The sequence below is a fragment of the Mustela lutreola genome, chromosome 13 (assembly GCF_030435805.1).
Source record: "Mustela lutreola isolate mMusLut2 chromosome 13, mMusLut2.pri, whole genome shotgun sequence".
Classification (NCBI taxonomy): Eukaryota; Metazoa; Chordata; class Mammalia; order Carnivora; family Mustelidae; genus Mustela; species Mustela lutreola.
The window spans coordinates 30,149,691-30,165,202 of NC_081302.1; the positions used below are offsets into that span (position 1 = coordinate 30,149,691).

The 15,512-nt window shown below is 35.6% G+C and overlaps 1 protein-coding gene across 14 annotated transcripts in view; it reads right to left on the minus strand.

Moving 5' to 3' along the window:
* Window positions 1-15,512, minus strand: part of SCEL (sciellin) — a 329,617-nt gene that overhangs the window by 24,061 nt on the left and 290,044 nt on the right. For 13 of the 14 annotated variants that reach the window (XM_059144698.1, XM_059144697.1, XM_059144702.1 and 10 more), the window contains 8 exons: window positions 14,448-14,507; window positions 10,335-10,394; window positions 9,630-9,689; window positions 8,532-8,591; window positions 5,708-5,770; window positions 2,022-2,081; window positions 1,819-1,878; window positions 1,620-1,676 (listed from right to left, as the gene is read on the minus strand). In XM_059144698.1, coding sequence (XP_059000681.1) covers window positions 1,620-1,676; window positions 1,819-1,878; window positions 2,022-2,081; window positions 5,708-5,770; window positions 8,532-8,591; window positions 9,630-9,689; window positions 10,335-10,394; window positions 14,448-14,507 — 480 coding nt within the window. The remainder of the gene's footprint in view (window positions 1-1,619; window positions 1,677-1,818; window positions 1,879-2,021; window positions 2,082-5,707; window positions 5,771-8,531; window positions 8,592-9,629; window positions 9,690-10,334; window positions 10,395-14,447; window positions 14,508-15,512) is intronic. The other variant, XM_059144700.1, reaches the window with a different exon arrangement.

Here is a 15,512-nt window from a genome sequence, read left to right on the forward strand (position 1 = left end):
AGCACATTTGCCAGACGTAGGGAGAGAAGGAAGGGAAAGTGAGATAAAGGGGAAAGTGTGTGTGTGTGTGTGTGTGTGTGTGTGTGCGCGCGCGTGCGTGCACGCGTGTGTCAGAGACAGTTGTACATTTTGTGGAATCTGAGGGAAGAGTTGGCTACAGTAATCACTGTTAGTGATTCTGCATGTGGTTAGTAAACCTAATCACTTCCAACATGGTGGGGAACCTCCTCATACTGTTACTAATGAAAAGAAAAATCTGTCCCCACCAAAACCACTATGAAGAAATGGTTTTACTTAACAAAGATATTCCCATACAATTCTCAGTAGCAGGGTCAGCAGAAGTCTGCTGTCATTTCAGCTATCAGGAAACCTCTATGAGACTACTTTCTCTCCTCCCTGTCACTTTTGTGATAACTTTCTAGAGTAAATGTTTCTAATTGTAGCCCTTTGGCTGCAGAGTGGGAGGTGGGGACTTAGAAGGGAAGAGACTGTGGGGAATATGAAGGGTGGACAGAAAAAGAGGGTCTGAACTGTTTTGGCCACAGTTTTTGTTCTTCTTCTAGACAGTGACATCAGAAAGATGTGAGTTTAGATGTTTCGATCTGGGATGTGTTTTCTTTCTTAATAAGGTCATTTAATGACTTTGAGCTACAGTTTCCTCTTCTATAAAACAGGGTTTGTGAATAAATTTCTCTTGGGTAGTTGTAAGAATTAAATGTATAGAAATTGCCAGTCACACAGGAGGTGCTCGATAAATGCTACTCTCAATAGGGATGGCTCTGCAAACCTCTTTATGCCCGCCTATTCCAAAGACCCCAGCAGCACAGAGATAAAAACATACAAACAGAAATGGCAAAATCATGCATGAATGTAGACAACAAACTAGGAGATAGAAGATCTGAGCCAGTGAGTGTGTATTAAAAGGTCTTCTTTCTCCCAGTGGTCTGCAGCACTTTTCCCTAGATTAACTTGCTTTCTGAGCCTAGAATATTGAGACTATAGTTCTCAGCTCTGTGTTTATCATGATAACATTGTGAACAATTTGAATTTGAATTTCTAATATAATGTACTCTGGGGCATTAGCTAATATTATCTTATTAGCGTATATTATCTTATTGTTTATTAATAAAGGACTTTAGGTGAAAGATGTCACGTAAAGGTAGTAAATTGTAAGATATTTGTAGAACTCAAACTGGAAGTTCACAGACAAAATCTGCTGTAATATTTTGTGAGCCCACACAGACTGTTGAACCTGTGATTTTGAGGACCCTAAATATCCTTTCTGATGCTCTACAGTCATCCTTATGAGCCACCAGTTTGGTTCAATTCCTCAAAATACTTTTTCTCCTGATTTAACACTCCATTTGCTACAGACAGGGAACACTAAGTTGTCTTACTGCAAATAAAAAGTTAAAACTGAGTCAAGAGTGGTTTGATTGTTGATTCCAGAAGAATGCAACATGTTTCCTTGCTGACAGGAGAAACATGAGTCACAATTGTGTCTTCACTTGAACACTAAAGAAAGAGAAAAGAAAAACTCTCTTTTTTGGGAGAGAAGGAAACAAAATTCCTAACCAGAATGTTGAGACCTATCAAGATACTTAGGCAAAGTCATTTACCGCTCAGGGTTTCTGAGAGCTGAAGATTTCACTTTAATGAGATTGTCCAAGCCTTCACTGTTTGAAAGAGAAAAAAAAAAAGTTCAGATTAGGGATAGGTTTTTGGTTGGGCTAGATCAATAAAGCAACATTATAAATCCACTCCATCCAGGGGCAACAGACAGATGAAAACATGAAATGACTGCTTTTATCTGATTACCTCTGACGACTTCTGGCCACTGCAGGATTCACTTTGATGAGGTTATCCAGATCCTGGTTTCTTTAAATAGAAAAATAAAAGGCGAGCAGGTTAATGATAAAGTTCTTTTGGCAGGAGCAGTCAGGTTACAAATCTGCTTGAAATAACAATAAAACAAAACATTCTTCCTGACCAAAGCACAAAAATGAATATAGATCTGTTACCTCTGGTTGTTGGTGAGAATTTCAGGATTCACTCTGATGAGCTTATCAAGATCTTGATTTCTTTAAGTAGAAAAAAATTTAAAGAAGTTTGTGTTAGAGAAAATGCATGTTCAAGTTGGCTGGAATTAGAAGAAAAGATTAGCTATCTTATCGTGTAGTATGATACATACTGGTTTGGCATAGAACAGCCTTGAAATAAGTTTTCTAGCTAATCTAGGGGGACAAATTATGCTGGATTAGAAGAGAAGCTGCTCTGAATTTACTTACTTCATAGCCAGAGCACATCCACAGGGGCACGTTGGCAGGCATTCACAGCAAACATCTGGTGATTAACAACTTAGCACTCTGCAGTGTTTTAGCATTATGAAGATACATGCTGATTTTCATGTCCTTTTCTTTGTTATTTTTAAGATCCTATTCACCAACTAAAGATATTTTTTTAATAAATTCTAAAATTGGGATTATACTTAGCCTAAGGCTTGGCATGGAGAATCCCAGCAATCCATTAAATTGGTGACTTTTTTTCCTTTACAGTAACTAAAAAACTGAATTAAATGCAGCTGCTCATGGTCAAATGACTTACAGACTCTGAAGACTGTCCACTTCCTACTGTAAGTCCCACCAGTTCCTTTTCTCAGTCATGAACACTATTTCTTCCTATAAAGTTTGCTGCCATTCACTGCCTCAGTATAATACCTTGTTTTAAGTGATGATTTTTCAAAGTGTTCTCTTAAACCCCTTTTTAATATTTATTCCGGGAAATAAGATAGCCTGTTTTGGCAAGAAATTGCAGGACTGAGAACACTGGCTTTTCCGTACCCTCTTGGACAACAAACTGCCTGTCTCCCCTTTCCCACCCCCTCAGCAGCCCTTTTTCCTTATAGAAAAATAAGAGACATTTTACCCATCAAAAAGATTGAAACAAAGTTAAGAACTGACGGGAAGGCATTTAGAGCTTCATCACCAAAAAATTCTAAGGAAAGTTCTGCATTTCCCTCCCTCAACCCTAACGTTTCCATAGAATGTGCTTCCCAGCTCCTGGCTTCACTCAGTTTCTTTTCAGATTTTCATGGTAGACAGAAAGCTGCTAATTGAATATTTACTATTTTGAATTATCTCCAATAATAGTATTTGCAATTAAAGATAATCAGTTGGTGTCTACAAATACTATTAAAGGAATGATAACATATGACAGCTATCCAAAATACAGTTTCCTTGCATGAGCTGACTGTGAATCTTATAAAGCTCAACTGTGCCTAAAAGACAATAACCTCTGAAGGGAGGTTATTGTATACCTCTAACTAAAGTAACATTGTATGTTAACTACACTGGAATTAAAATAAAATAAAGTGAGGTTAATTTCATATATTAGAAGAAAAAGTATTCAAAGGTCACAGTCTTTTAACATATAAATTAATCACAATATCTCTTAGTATAACTGCATGTAATATTCATGTACCAGCAAAATTAGAATAAGCTGCACACACAACCATGAGAACTTCCATTTTCAATGTTCTGATGAGCACAGAAAATCTGATTTATCTAACAGCCTGGACAGTGATATTCAAATTACTGTTTCATAAAGCCCATTAAGAAATACATTTTGCATCACAGCCCAATACTCTCTTTTCAGACAGACAGACATACAGAAGCAAACACGAATTTCATTAAATAACACCTTTACTACATAGGAACACTCATATTCTCCCCTTTATTTAATTAATTTAACTGAAAAAAAGCTGATTGCCACTTACTATATTAATTGCAAGACGCTTTAATGGGTTTTGACCTATAGTTTGAGAAATCCTAGCTTAGAAAATATAGAAATAGATGCTATGTTTCATCACTACTCCTAAAAAGACAGCACGGCGTTTTTAACAAAATAAAGATCTTGGTGTCAGTTCTGAATTGCCTTGATTGATAGCATCATGTGGTTTATCTCAATGAACTAAAAATAACAAATGTATAGACCTTATTTTTTTTTAAGGCCCTGGATCCCTGCATACAAAGGAATCTTATATCTAAAGTTTATCCAGGAAATGTAACGTTCTTCCTACTCAAGTGACTGCTTTCATTTGTTTTGCTTCAAGGATGTAGTAAAGAGATATATCCAAATATTTAGCCATTATTACCTCCACATAGTTGAAGAGTTGTAAAGTTTGCAGGCATTTGCACATTTGTGCCATTGTCATGTATGAAGCCGTATTTCAAGAGACTCTGAAGAGAAGTAAAGGACATCTCTGGGCTATCCCATGGCAAGAGCAACAATCCTAGCTTTATAAGTCTCTATTTCCATAGGTTCTTAATTAACTTTGATTTATTTTAAGATCAAAGTTTGTGTCTGTGATTTCGAGACCAGGAGTTGGTCTGGGAGTGAGAAGAACTCATAGGAGACTATGAGATTTTTGTTCCTGGCCTCACTATTCTCATCTGTTAAAATAAGGAGATCAGACCATTTGTAAGAATCCACCCATCCCTAACATCTACTCCTAGGAATCTATGAATATGAAGCTGACTGCCTGTCATGTTTACTATACTAGCTAGTTAATGTCACCTTTTCTTTTTAAATGCAATGTCCTGACAATGCATTCTATATTCAGCAAGCAGAATATGAGTGTTCCAAAATGTAATATATTAAATTGACAACCTATTATTCTCTTGGAGTAACATCTCTGTGCCCCCAGTACATAATTAGCTTTAATCTTTGATAATTGCCTGCTGTTAATAAGATTGAATATGTCTACTGAATTCTCTTTTTGGCGTCCATGGCCTACAATTATACCTAATGTGCAACTAATGATACCTAGTTGTAAGCTTCAAACCCAGTAGGTGCTCAGTAATTATTCTCTGCCTAGCATATCACAGAACTACTACCAGTCTTCCACCAGTTTTCTCTGTGATCCTGGTCAGATCACTTAGCCTTCGTGAGTCTGCTTCCTCTTCTGGAAATGGAATCAATTTGACTGGAACAGCAGTTTTCAAAACTATTCAAACTAACAGGGCTGGGAGTTCTCTCAGCTTCCTTTCTTCGTCTCTAAAATTTTGCAATTTTATATGTACCAGCTAAACTCAATAAGGGAAATCATGAGAACATTCTTAAGTGACATGTGTATATATGTATATATATTATATATGACATATATAATATATAATCTTATATAATGTGTATATTATCTATATACTCCTTTAGTGTGAAACTGTATTAAAAATCCTCATGTACCCAGAGAAAACATGAGTTTATCATCTTATAGACACCACCTAAAGAAATAACAAATTTAGGCCCATAACTTGGCTGGAAGCATCAAATGATCTAAGGAACAATACGGCTCATAAAATTTCTGCTGACTACCAGAGAACACTCCCTAAAAATGAAGTGCATGGTATTGCTGATGATGAATCTCATAAAATGTTCTAGGTCTTTATAAACACAAACTATTATTAATATATTTTCATCAGTTCCAGAGACAAAGAAGGGAAGTCACTACCACATTATTTTCTCCAGCTATCGCTCTTTCTTGCTAGTAACAAATAGATATTTATTTCCAGGAACATATAAAAACTGTGATGGCTTTTTAAGACCTATATACAGTTTGTGCACAGAATAACTATAAGCCACTTACATTCTTACTGTACTTAAAGAGGAAAAAAAAGCCAAAACAAACAAACAAATAACATCTTTCTCTTACCCAGCCATGTTTTTGACAGCTTTGGGGCTTACATTGATAAGTTCATCAAGACCTTCTTTCCTGCTAAAACAAAATAAAAGTTCAAATTCAGCTAAAAATCTGCAAATTTTATGACTGACATTTTTTCTTTTGATACATGTGGATTATACAATGGGATCCTAGATAAAAAGTAATGCTTGCCAAGTTTCTACTTTACAAAGATTTTAAAAATCCTCAAAAAACCTACTGAGGTAGATATCACCATCCTCCCCTTACAAATAAGAAATTGAGCTTCATGGAATTTAAGGCTCTTTGGGGGCAAGTAGGAAGAAGTAAGAGATAATGAACCAGGTTTGGAAACATAGCAACTTGACCCCAACCCTCACACTCCTTTCCACTATCATGTTCCCTCTATGCTCACAGTAATTCCTTATATCTGCACCATGTTTTGCACCGTCATCACAGTAATCCTGAGAGAGGTACCTTGGAGTTACTCTGGCATGCTTTATTGACCTTTGACCCCAGATACAACGAGTTTTACCTCCTCAAGAAGACAGAACTACAGTCAATGTCATGCGAAAATATCATGGTCAAATATAAGAATGCTATGTCACCAATTTTCTTGAGTCATTTAAAAACTAATCCTTGGGCTTGTGGAGAAGAGAAAGTCAATATTCTTTGGTTTATCTAGTTTTATGAATGAATGATTTATTAACTATAAATTTACGGTAATGCTATGATTGTGTCAAAGTGGACTTCTTAAGTAGGGATTATAGAGCATTCACTTTAATATTGTAATGAAATAAATTGAAACAATGAAAAAAGAAGAGTCCATCCAGCATCACTACACATCAACAAATCAATCTGTTCTTATTTTTTTCATGTCCCCTTTCAGAATGCCCTTAGCCAAATGATTGATCTTATTTTTTTGGCAGAAATTGGAGACTTGCTCAGGAGTCTTCAGTAATCTTGATATATCTACCTTGTGTTTGCTGAGGCAACATGTTTGGATCCTAAAAAAATGATGCCAAGTTGTAACAGCTGGTAAAATAATTCAAAATCAATAATTATCTATACATTCTTTTCAACTTTAATATTACATTAAGAGAAATTATTGCTAACTTAAAACTTCATCAGGGGTGTCTTGGTGGCTCAGTTGGTTAAGCGTCTGCCTTCGGCTTAGATCTTGATCCCACAGTCCTGGCATTGAATCCTGCATTGGGCTCCTTGCTAAGTGGGGAGTCTGCTTCTCCCACTGCCTGCCGCTCCCCCTGCTTGTGCTCAATCTCTCTCTCTGACAAATAAATAAACAAAATCTTAAAAAAAAAACCAAAACACCTTCTTCATTACTTGAATTCCCTTTAGCCCTACGTAAAAGCGGGTGGCTATGAATTCATATCTTATACCATTATGTATATATGAAAATTTAATTTAGTTTTATTCTTGTTTCTTTCAAGACAACCCCAAATTTAAATTGCTCTTAAGCTTCTTATTTTCCATATCATATTTTGCATTTAGGATATTTTAGGAGGTTGTAACGAACAAGAAAAAAATACAAAATTGTTTATCATTTACATGTACTCCTTGCTTCCCTCTCTAAAAAATAACAAAAACAGGGGTGCCTGGGTGGCTCAGTGGGTTAAGCCTCTGCCTTCAGCTCAGGTCATGATCTCAGTGTTCTGGGATCGAGCCCCATATCGGGCTCCTGCTGCCCCCGCCTGCCTCTCTGTCTACTTGTGATCTCTCTGTCAAATAAATAAATAAAATATTTTTTAAAAATAACAAAAACAAGCAAACAAGCAAACAAAACAACAAAACTTGGAACTTCTAAAAAATAGTTATTTCCCAATTCCGAAGTGTGCAGGTAATATATATGATGCGAATGTGTAACACTGAGGCTACTCTAGGATAATAATTAAATCACTTCAGAATTGCACTTCATGCAAGGCTAAATCAGAACAAGAAGACTTTTGGATTACATAAATTACTTTTATTCTAAGCACCCAAACAGGCAATCATACCTTTAAAGAGACTTTCCTATTATCACAATAGGCTTTCATACCAACGCTAACCCCAAAGGCCTAAACAAGTTGCCTAATTGGATATGCATTATTATTGGACACTATGTCATACATCCTGAAGAGTAAAAAGGCCAGAAAGGTTTGTATCACTTAAGGAATCTTTAGAACTAACTTGTAAGCAATTTTATCATGCACATATCCTTTCATGTAAATTATTATATTGAACTATTATGCTGAAATAGAATGATGTTGAAATCCCAAGCATGGAACACAAACCCATACTGATAAGAGATATTTTAAGAAATTCTTTATCCTCCATTGAAGCCCACAGTCTGGGAGGCCTGAGCAAGGACATGAACACTAGGTTTATGACACAAAGCTGTTGATTCTGGGTCCCATCACTGGTTGCCTCAATGGTAGAACAGTAAATTACATTTTTTTAAATTAATTTATTTATTTTCAGCATAGCAGTATTCATTATTTTTTCACCACAACCAGTGCTCCATGCAATCCATGCCCTCTATTATACCCACCACCTGGTAACCCAACCTCCCACCCCCCCGCCACTTCAAACCCCTCAGACTGTTTTTCAGAGTCCACAGTCTCTCATGATTCACCTCCCCTTCCAATTTCCCCCAACTCCCTTCTCCTCTCTAACTCCCCTTGTCCTCCAAGCTATTGGTAGGCTCCACAAATAAGTGAAACCATATGATAATTGACTCTCTCTGCTTGACTTATTTCACTGAGCATAATCTCTTCAAGTCACATTTTTTTTAAGGTTAAATAGAAAAAAAAAAAAAATAGAGGAATTCCATGAACCTCACCTTTGGTTAATTCTGTTTGTTTCAGGAGACACTCTGATAAGGCTGTCAAGACTTTGGCCCCTTTAAAATGTGGAAGAAATGATTAGGTCAGTGGTCGATTTCCATCATGTGGTTGCAAATATTAAAACCAAGAAACATTTTTTGTTATAAAAATATTTTGTTATATAATAGTTATGAATACAGAGATCATCTCAAAGGATTGGAGATTTCCAGTGCTATGAATATATATATATATATATATATATATATATATATATATATATATATATTTGGACCTAATTACTGCTGCATAGAAATAATAAACAATAACCAATGGCTTTAGAAAATTCATGATGTGCCAGGCAGTGGTCAAGTGATTTATATGATATATATATATAAGTGAATCCTCACATTTATTCTTGTTTCTTTCAAGACAACCTCAAATTTAAATTGCTCTTAAGCTTTTTGTTTTCCAAATCATATTTTGCATTTAGGGTATTTTGGGAGGTTGTAATAAACAAAATATCACATCAATCATTCAATATAGGAAGTATTATGACCCTATTTTCTCAAAGGGAAAAACTGAGACACAGAAGATTAAGTGAAAACAAAGTAATCTAACTCAAGAGCGCTTGGCTCTGTCCATGATACCACCCATCGTACTGGCACTGAGTAATTGTGTTAGCATTGAAGTGACTACACAGCACCTGGTCCAGTTTCCTTACTGTGAGGACAAGGAAACTGAAACAAGGGAAGTGGCCAGTCTCATTTTGCACAGTTAGTGGGGGCAGAGCCAAGACCTAGACCCACAGCTATGGTCTACCATCTCCCATCCCACTTCTGTGCCAGCCTCTGTGTAAGAAGAATAAACAAATCAAAGAACACAAGTGTCTTGTCCATTCTTGGAAATCAACTGTTCATCTAAGTAATCAAAGATTGTCTCCATTTTATTAAGAATTAGTTGGCCAAAATTTCAGATATGAGGTCATGAAGGTCAGCATGACTTTTCTTGAACTATTAATTGAGTTCAGTGTCAGTCTGCTACAATCATTAATATAGTTATGTTTTTAAGCATTAATATGAGAGAAACAAAAAAATCAGAGGCATATTAAATCTTACCCTTGCATACTTTTTCCTGTTCTTGGAACCACCTTGATGGGGTTATCAAGATTTTTGGAACTTAAAAACAAAAAGCAAAAATGGTAAGTAAAAATGGAACTAAATCAGTTAAGTATTTATTTAGAAGATATATGTGCTCAAGATTAATTTTACTATTAGGTTTTGAGAAAAATCAATTCCAGTCTTTGTTCTTAATTTGAAAGATACAAATTTTGATGTCCATACAAATCATCAATATATGGCTCAATTCCTATTTACCCTCAAAATGAAACCATAACATTCAGGCAGTATTGCGTTTTTAAAAAATCAATCAGCAACTATGTATTGATTTGCCAAAAACTTTCACCTGCCCCCCACAAGTATTCCATCTAACACTGTAGCTGTTACTATACTAGATTTTGTTAATCATTTCCATTTACAGTGCTTTCTTGCTTTAAAGGGATTTTATATGCATCATTTTGCTTGATCCTTACAACAACCAAGTGATAGAGGTAGACCAGATAGTTATAAATGATCCTCATTTTATAAATGAAGAAGCCTCAGCTCAGGGTGTTCAAGGGACTTGCTCAAAGGCATCCCACTGGGAAGTAATGGATTTCAGACTTTTTGATTCCAACCCAAAGATTTTTTTCCACATAGCTTCTCTGATGAGTGGCACAAATTGATGCAGGCGGGGATGGAAGAAAGATAGTATGTAATCTTCACCCTGTGTTACTGCTGTTTACTTCAGGAGTCACTTTGATGAGATTGTCAAGGCTCTGGCCCCTTTGAAACATTGAAGAAAAATGATGAGGTTAATGAGAGATTAACACCAAATGAATAAAGCCATTTATTAAAACTCAGAAACAGGATAAACACTGAGATCATGCCAAAGAATGGAAAATTGTTAAAAGTCACTATGTAGAAGAACGTAGGGATTTGTACATCTCTAAGACTCAATGAGACAATATTTTAATCTTAGAGGCTTTAGGCCAGTCACAAACACTGTACTTGGACTCTGTCTCGAATATGATTCATTTAATGCTATGCTCTTAACCTTCGCTAGGTGCACTGAACATCTTGTAATAGTCTATATATGCATCTCATGGAACATTCCAGAAAGTACATCATCTCACTATCAACCTCCAACATTCTGTGGTAATTTAAAATCAACTTTGGAGAATCTATATTTTGTAAAATTGACATTCATTATCAGGTTTTCTATTCATAACCCTGGATTAAGAGTAATATACCAATTTGTTGAGGTCCATGTTATTCAACCTGGTATCTGCATGTGGTGCTTACAACTATGTGTTCAAACTACAAATTTTGACTAGTTCTGTTGGCAACAAATAGTAGGAAGATTAAAATCTATAGAGCTCTGAAATATAAGCTATGTTTACTATAATAAAAACTCCATGTAGTCAGTATTTTGTTGTTATCTTTTAATATTTCTGTTTATGATCTTAATAGAAGTTTACTTTTCTTATTGTTTCTATGTGTTTTCCTTATACATAGCACAAGCAAATGCCCCTCCGATCTACAGAGGATGCCACATGGGTAAAGAACTTCCACAGAAGGTAATCCCTGTTTTTCCATGCCCTATGGTCCTGCTAAGATTGTATCACAAAGTCTCTGAGGTTGCATCTATACAACATCAAAGATAGGGATATTTGAATGCAATCAGATGTTGACCCAAGTTTTGACTTGTATTCAGATATCCAAGACTGTATATACCCAGGCTAAAAGCAGCAAGAGAAAAAAATGCAGACATTTTCTATGCAAAATGAAACAATCCAACAGAAGCAACTATTCTGTCCCAGACTACCCCTTGTTGATGTTTTTTTACCTCTTGTTAATTTTTGCCTACATGAAGTACATGAGATTTGAATACCAGAGTCTGAGAAAAAAAATTCCCAGAATTCTATTTCCAGATTTGAATACTTAAGAAAAAGTAATAACACACAATAAGCATTGTAACCCCTCCCTTGTAATGTTTGTGTTGATTCTGGCGTTTGCTTTGATTATATTGTCAAGAACTGATCTCTTTACACATATTAAATAAAGCACATATAAGTGGAAGATTATTTAAATCTCAAAGTAAATAAAATCAATAAAGCAGAGTGTGCTGATTAATGTAGTCATTTAAAATAATATTTTGAGCTAAACTGTGAATCAATGCCTCATAATGCATATATCTTTATATTTGATCATTCTTTCAAACCACAAATAGTTATGGAAACCTATGAATAATATGGACTTAGGCTTAGCCCTCATGAGACTTCGATTCTAACTTGGTTAGAGGCAGGATGCATACAATCAAACATACAAACAAATGTCACAATTCCAGATAACAATATATACTCTGAAGAAAAGAAAGAGTGTCTGGTGCCTGTGGTGCTGGGATTGGAGGAAGGGGTGGTGACAGTTATAGTCAATGGTCAGAAATGACAAGTTGGGCGTAAAGTAGTCCCAAAGTGCAAAAAGCATATAAAGAACTCATAAAGCAGGAATGAAATCAGGAATAGAAAAAAAGATTAATTTGGCCATACTATATGGAACAAGTACGCAACCATTACTGAGGGTTAGAATTGTATTCTACCTGAAATGGAAAAGCCCTGTAATTTTTTAATAAGAGAGGGAGCGTGATTTAGTTTTGTTTTAAAAGATCGACAGGACTTAATTACCTGTAGTGAAAGAAAAAGACAACCAGTGTCCCTGAAAGTTCTCACAAGGTGCATGCACACACACACACACACACACACACACGCACACTGCATACTCTGAAACACATGGACATGGATGCACACACATAAAGCACATAGACACCCACGTACATATAAACTCATATACACACAAAAGCATAGAGATATATGTGTATCCATGTACATGCAAGCATGTGAGCACTTTCATGCAACCACATACAGGACATTTGAGAAGACATGCACACGCCCATATGAATGTGCACTGACACACACAAAGGCACACCTATACATATACACACACACACAAACACAAGTACACACACGCAAAACATTTATTTTCATGTATACACAGGGGCACACATAGACATGCACACACACATACCCCAATGTATGAAAAACAATTAGATGATTTAAACTACTCATAAATAAAAATGAAGAATACAAGGATTTTTCTTGGAGAATCAAAGTAATTTAAATATTTGAACAGTATCTAAATCATTAACAGAACATAATTCATCTAAATCTTCATTGTTGCTAACAATTACTTATAGTTATTCTGTGCTAGGCATGACAGTGTGATGATCTCTATTTTGTGGATGAGTCAACTGAAGCATGAGGACACAGCTAGCAAGTGACCAAGCCAAAATGTGAACCCAGAATTTAGACTCTCTGCTCCAGTTACCATCCCAGACCACCTAGGTAGCCAAGGAAATCAATGCTTTCTTCTCAGTCTATGGGGGCATATAAGAGTGTCTAACTTGCTGGATTGCTGGGCCTTCGACCATGTCATGCTGCTAGAACAGGACAGCCTGGCAGTGTGTACGCCAGCTTGTCAGCTAGCTGGGCCCCTGCTCTCCTGACTGGGCCTGCAGGCACAAGCGACACATTTTAGAATCAACTAATAATATCATGTATGGAGTTAACTGAATGGAAAGAAGTTCAAAGGAAACCACATGGAATTATTTGGTGTACTGTTTTCAGCAATGTACCAACAAGCTCAGTTTTAAATATATTCCATCTGCTTTTTAAAAAATAAAAAGCAGGAGGACATAAGCTTTCCAGATTTACTTGACAGTTCATGGGTAGCGGAACTCTTTTAATGAAGTACACTCTGTTAAGTTCTTCATCTTTAAATATATACCATGTAGGCATACATATGCTACACACAAATATACTAGACATGCACACACCATTCACACATGAACACATCCACATATACCCACACACACTACTTACACATCCACATACATACACATATATATTTATACTGTTATACATCCATATCCACGGTATATATATACACACATATATATACATTTTGATGGTAATTTCATATGTTAACTTGACTGGGCTACGGAGTGTCTACATTTGGTCAAACATTATTCTGGGTATGTCTGGGAGGGTGTTTGGGGTGAGATTAACATTTAAATGTATAGAGTAAAGCAGATGGTCCTCCCGAACATAGTGGGCCACAACCAATCAGTTGAGGATGGGATAGAGCAAAAAGACTAAGTCAGAAGGGAGTTTGCCTGACTGACTGCTTGATTTAAGACATCTCCATCTTAAACTACATCTCCCAATCCTTAGGCATTTGGATTTGAATAGAAACTTTATTACTGGCTCTCCTAGATGTCCAGCTTGCCAACTACAAATCTTGGGACTTCTCAGTTTCTATAAGATCATGAGCCAATTCCTTAGAATAAATCTCTTTTTCTCCCTATGTATATACATATCCTATTGTTTCAGTTTCTCTGGAAAACCCTGATCAGAACATGTATATACTCTTATACCCAAACCCTTATACATACACACTATTTATATATACAGAAATACATTTGTAAAAACACACACTACTTACACACACACACACACACAAGAAATCATTTAACTCAGTAGAGAAACTGAAATTCCCATTTAATTTCTCAAAGTCTACCTGATAGTAAACGTCACTCAAAAAATAAAAATGCAAAAGATCACTTCTAAGCATCATTTGTATAAAACTGCTTAATATGATATGTTTTGGGGGAAAGAGAACTTGGTTTGAATTTCAATTTACTCTCCTGAATACAAACACTCAGGGTTCCAATGTGCTTATGAATGCCAAAGGGAAGGGAGAAAGCTTTAAATGTCTTACCTCTTGATATTTTTATTTGCTTCAGGATTCACTTTAATAAATCCATCAAGGTCTTGTTTCCTTTGAATAAAGAAATGAGTTTTAATGAATGCTATTAATTAAAACATGAATCAAGTGAATGATGATTGGAGAAGTAATGTAAGTCAAAGTTCTGTACTGGATTCAGGCAGAATATAAATTTCTACTCAAGATATCAGATATAATCGCCTATTCCATTTTTAAATAATAAGAACAATGTCAATAAAAGTAATAATGATAATAATATTTTTTTAAATAAGAATATATGTTTTCATATAAAGTCAACAATTTCCCTAACCTACGCTTTTTAAAAATATAATCAAGTATGACAAATTACAAAGAGCAAGAAAAAAACACCTTGCATAGTAAGAAAATTGACTCATTTTTGGGAAGACACATGTCACCCTCATTAAAATGCACTGAATAATATCAAAAGGAGATCATCTGAACCTAGAAAAAAGAATACTGTAGGGGTTGGCAGAAGTCTTGTGACTTCTTGCTGCTATCGTGTTGATAGAGCCGTGAAGAGGAGAAAAAATGGTGGAATTTCTTTCCTCCCAGAGGGTATACCTGCCCAGCCTTTCTCTTGGGCTGCCTTCTGAGACCATCATCCTTAGAGAAGCAGACTTATAAGAGTTTTAGTCAAGCCTCGCTTTTGGCTATCTTTGCTAATTTAGAGATCCACCTTGAAAATGTAATCAAGACCATGCATTCTTTAGATACAAAGAAACTCATTTCAGTAACTCATGCGTAAAACAAATCCAAGTCTAAAATCTAGGACAAAAGGTAACTTACTATCAAACGCTAGGACAGTTCTTCAAAAAAAAAATAAGCGATTTTATTAGAAACAAGAAGAGAAAGTCATGTGGCCCACTATTATTGTCTATCTCCATGTTAATAAAATATGGTTATGAAGTTAAAATGCTGAATCATTTTATCTTATTGATTGTTACCTACAGAGATCAGACTTAAAGACACTAATAATTCTTTTTTTTTTTTGACACTAATAATTCTTAACCCAGTGGCATTTTCACTTCCTTTGGGCTT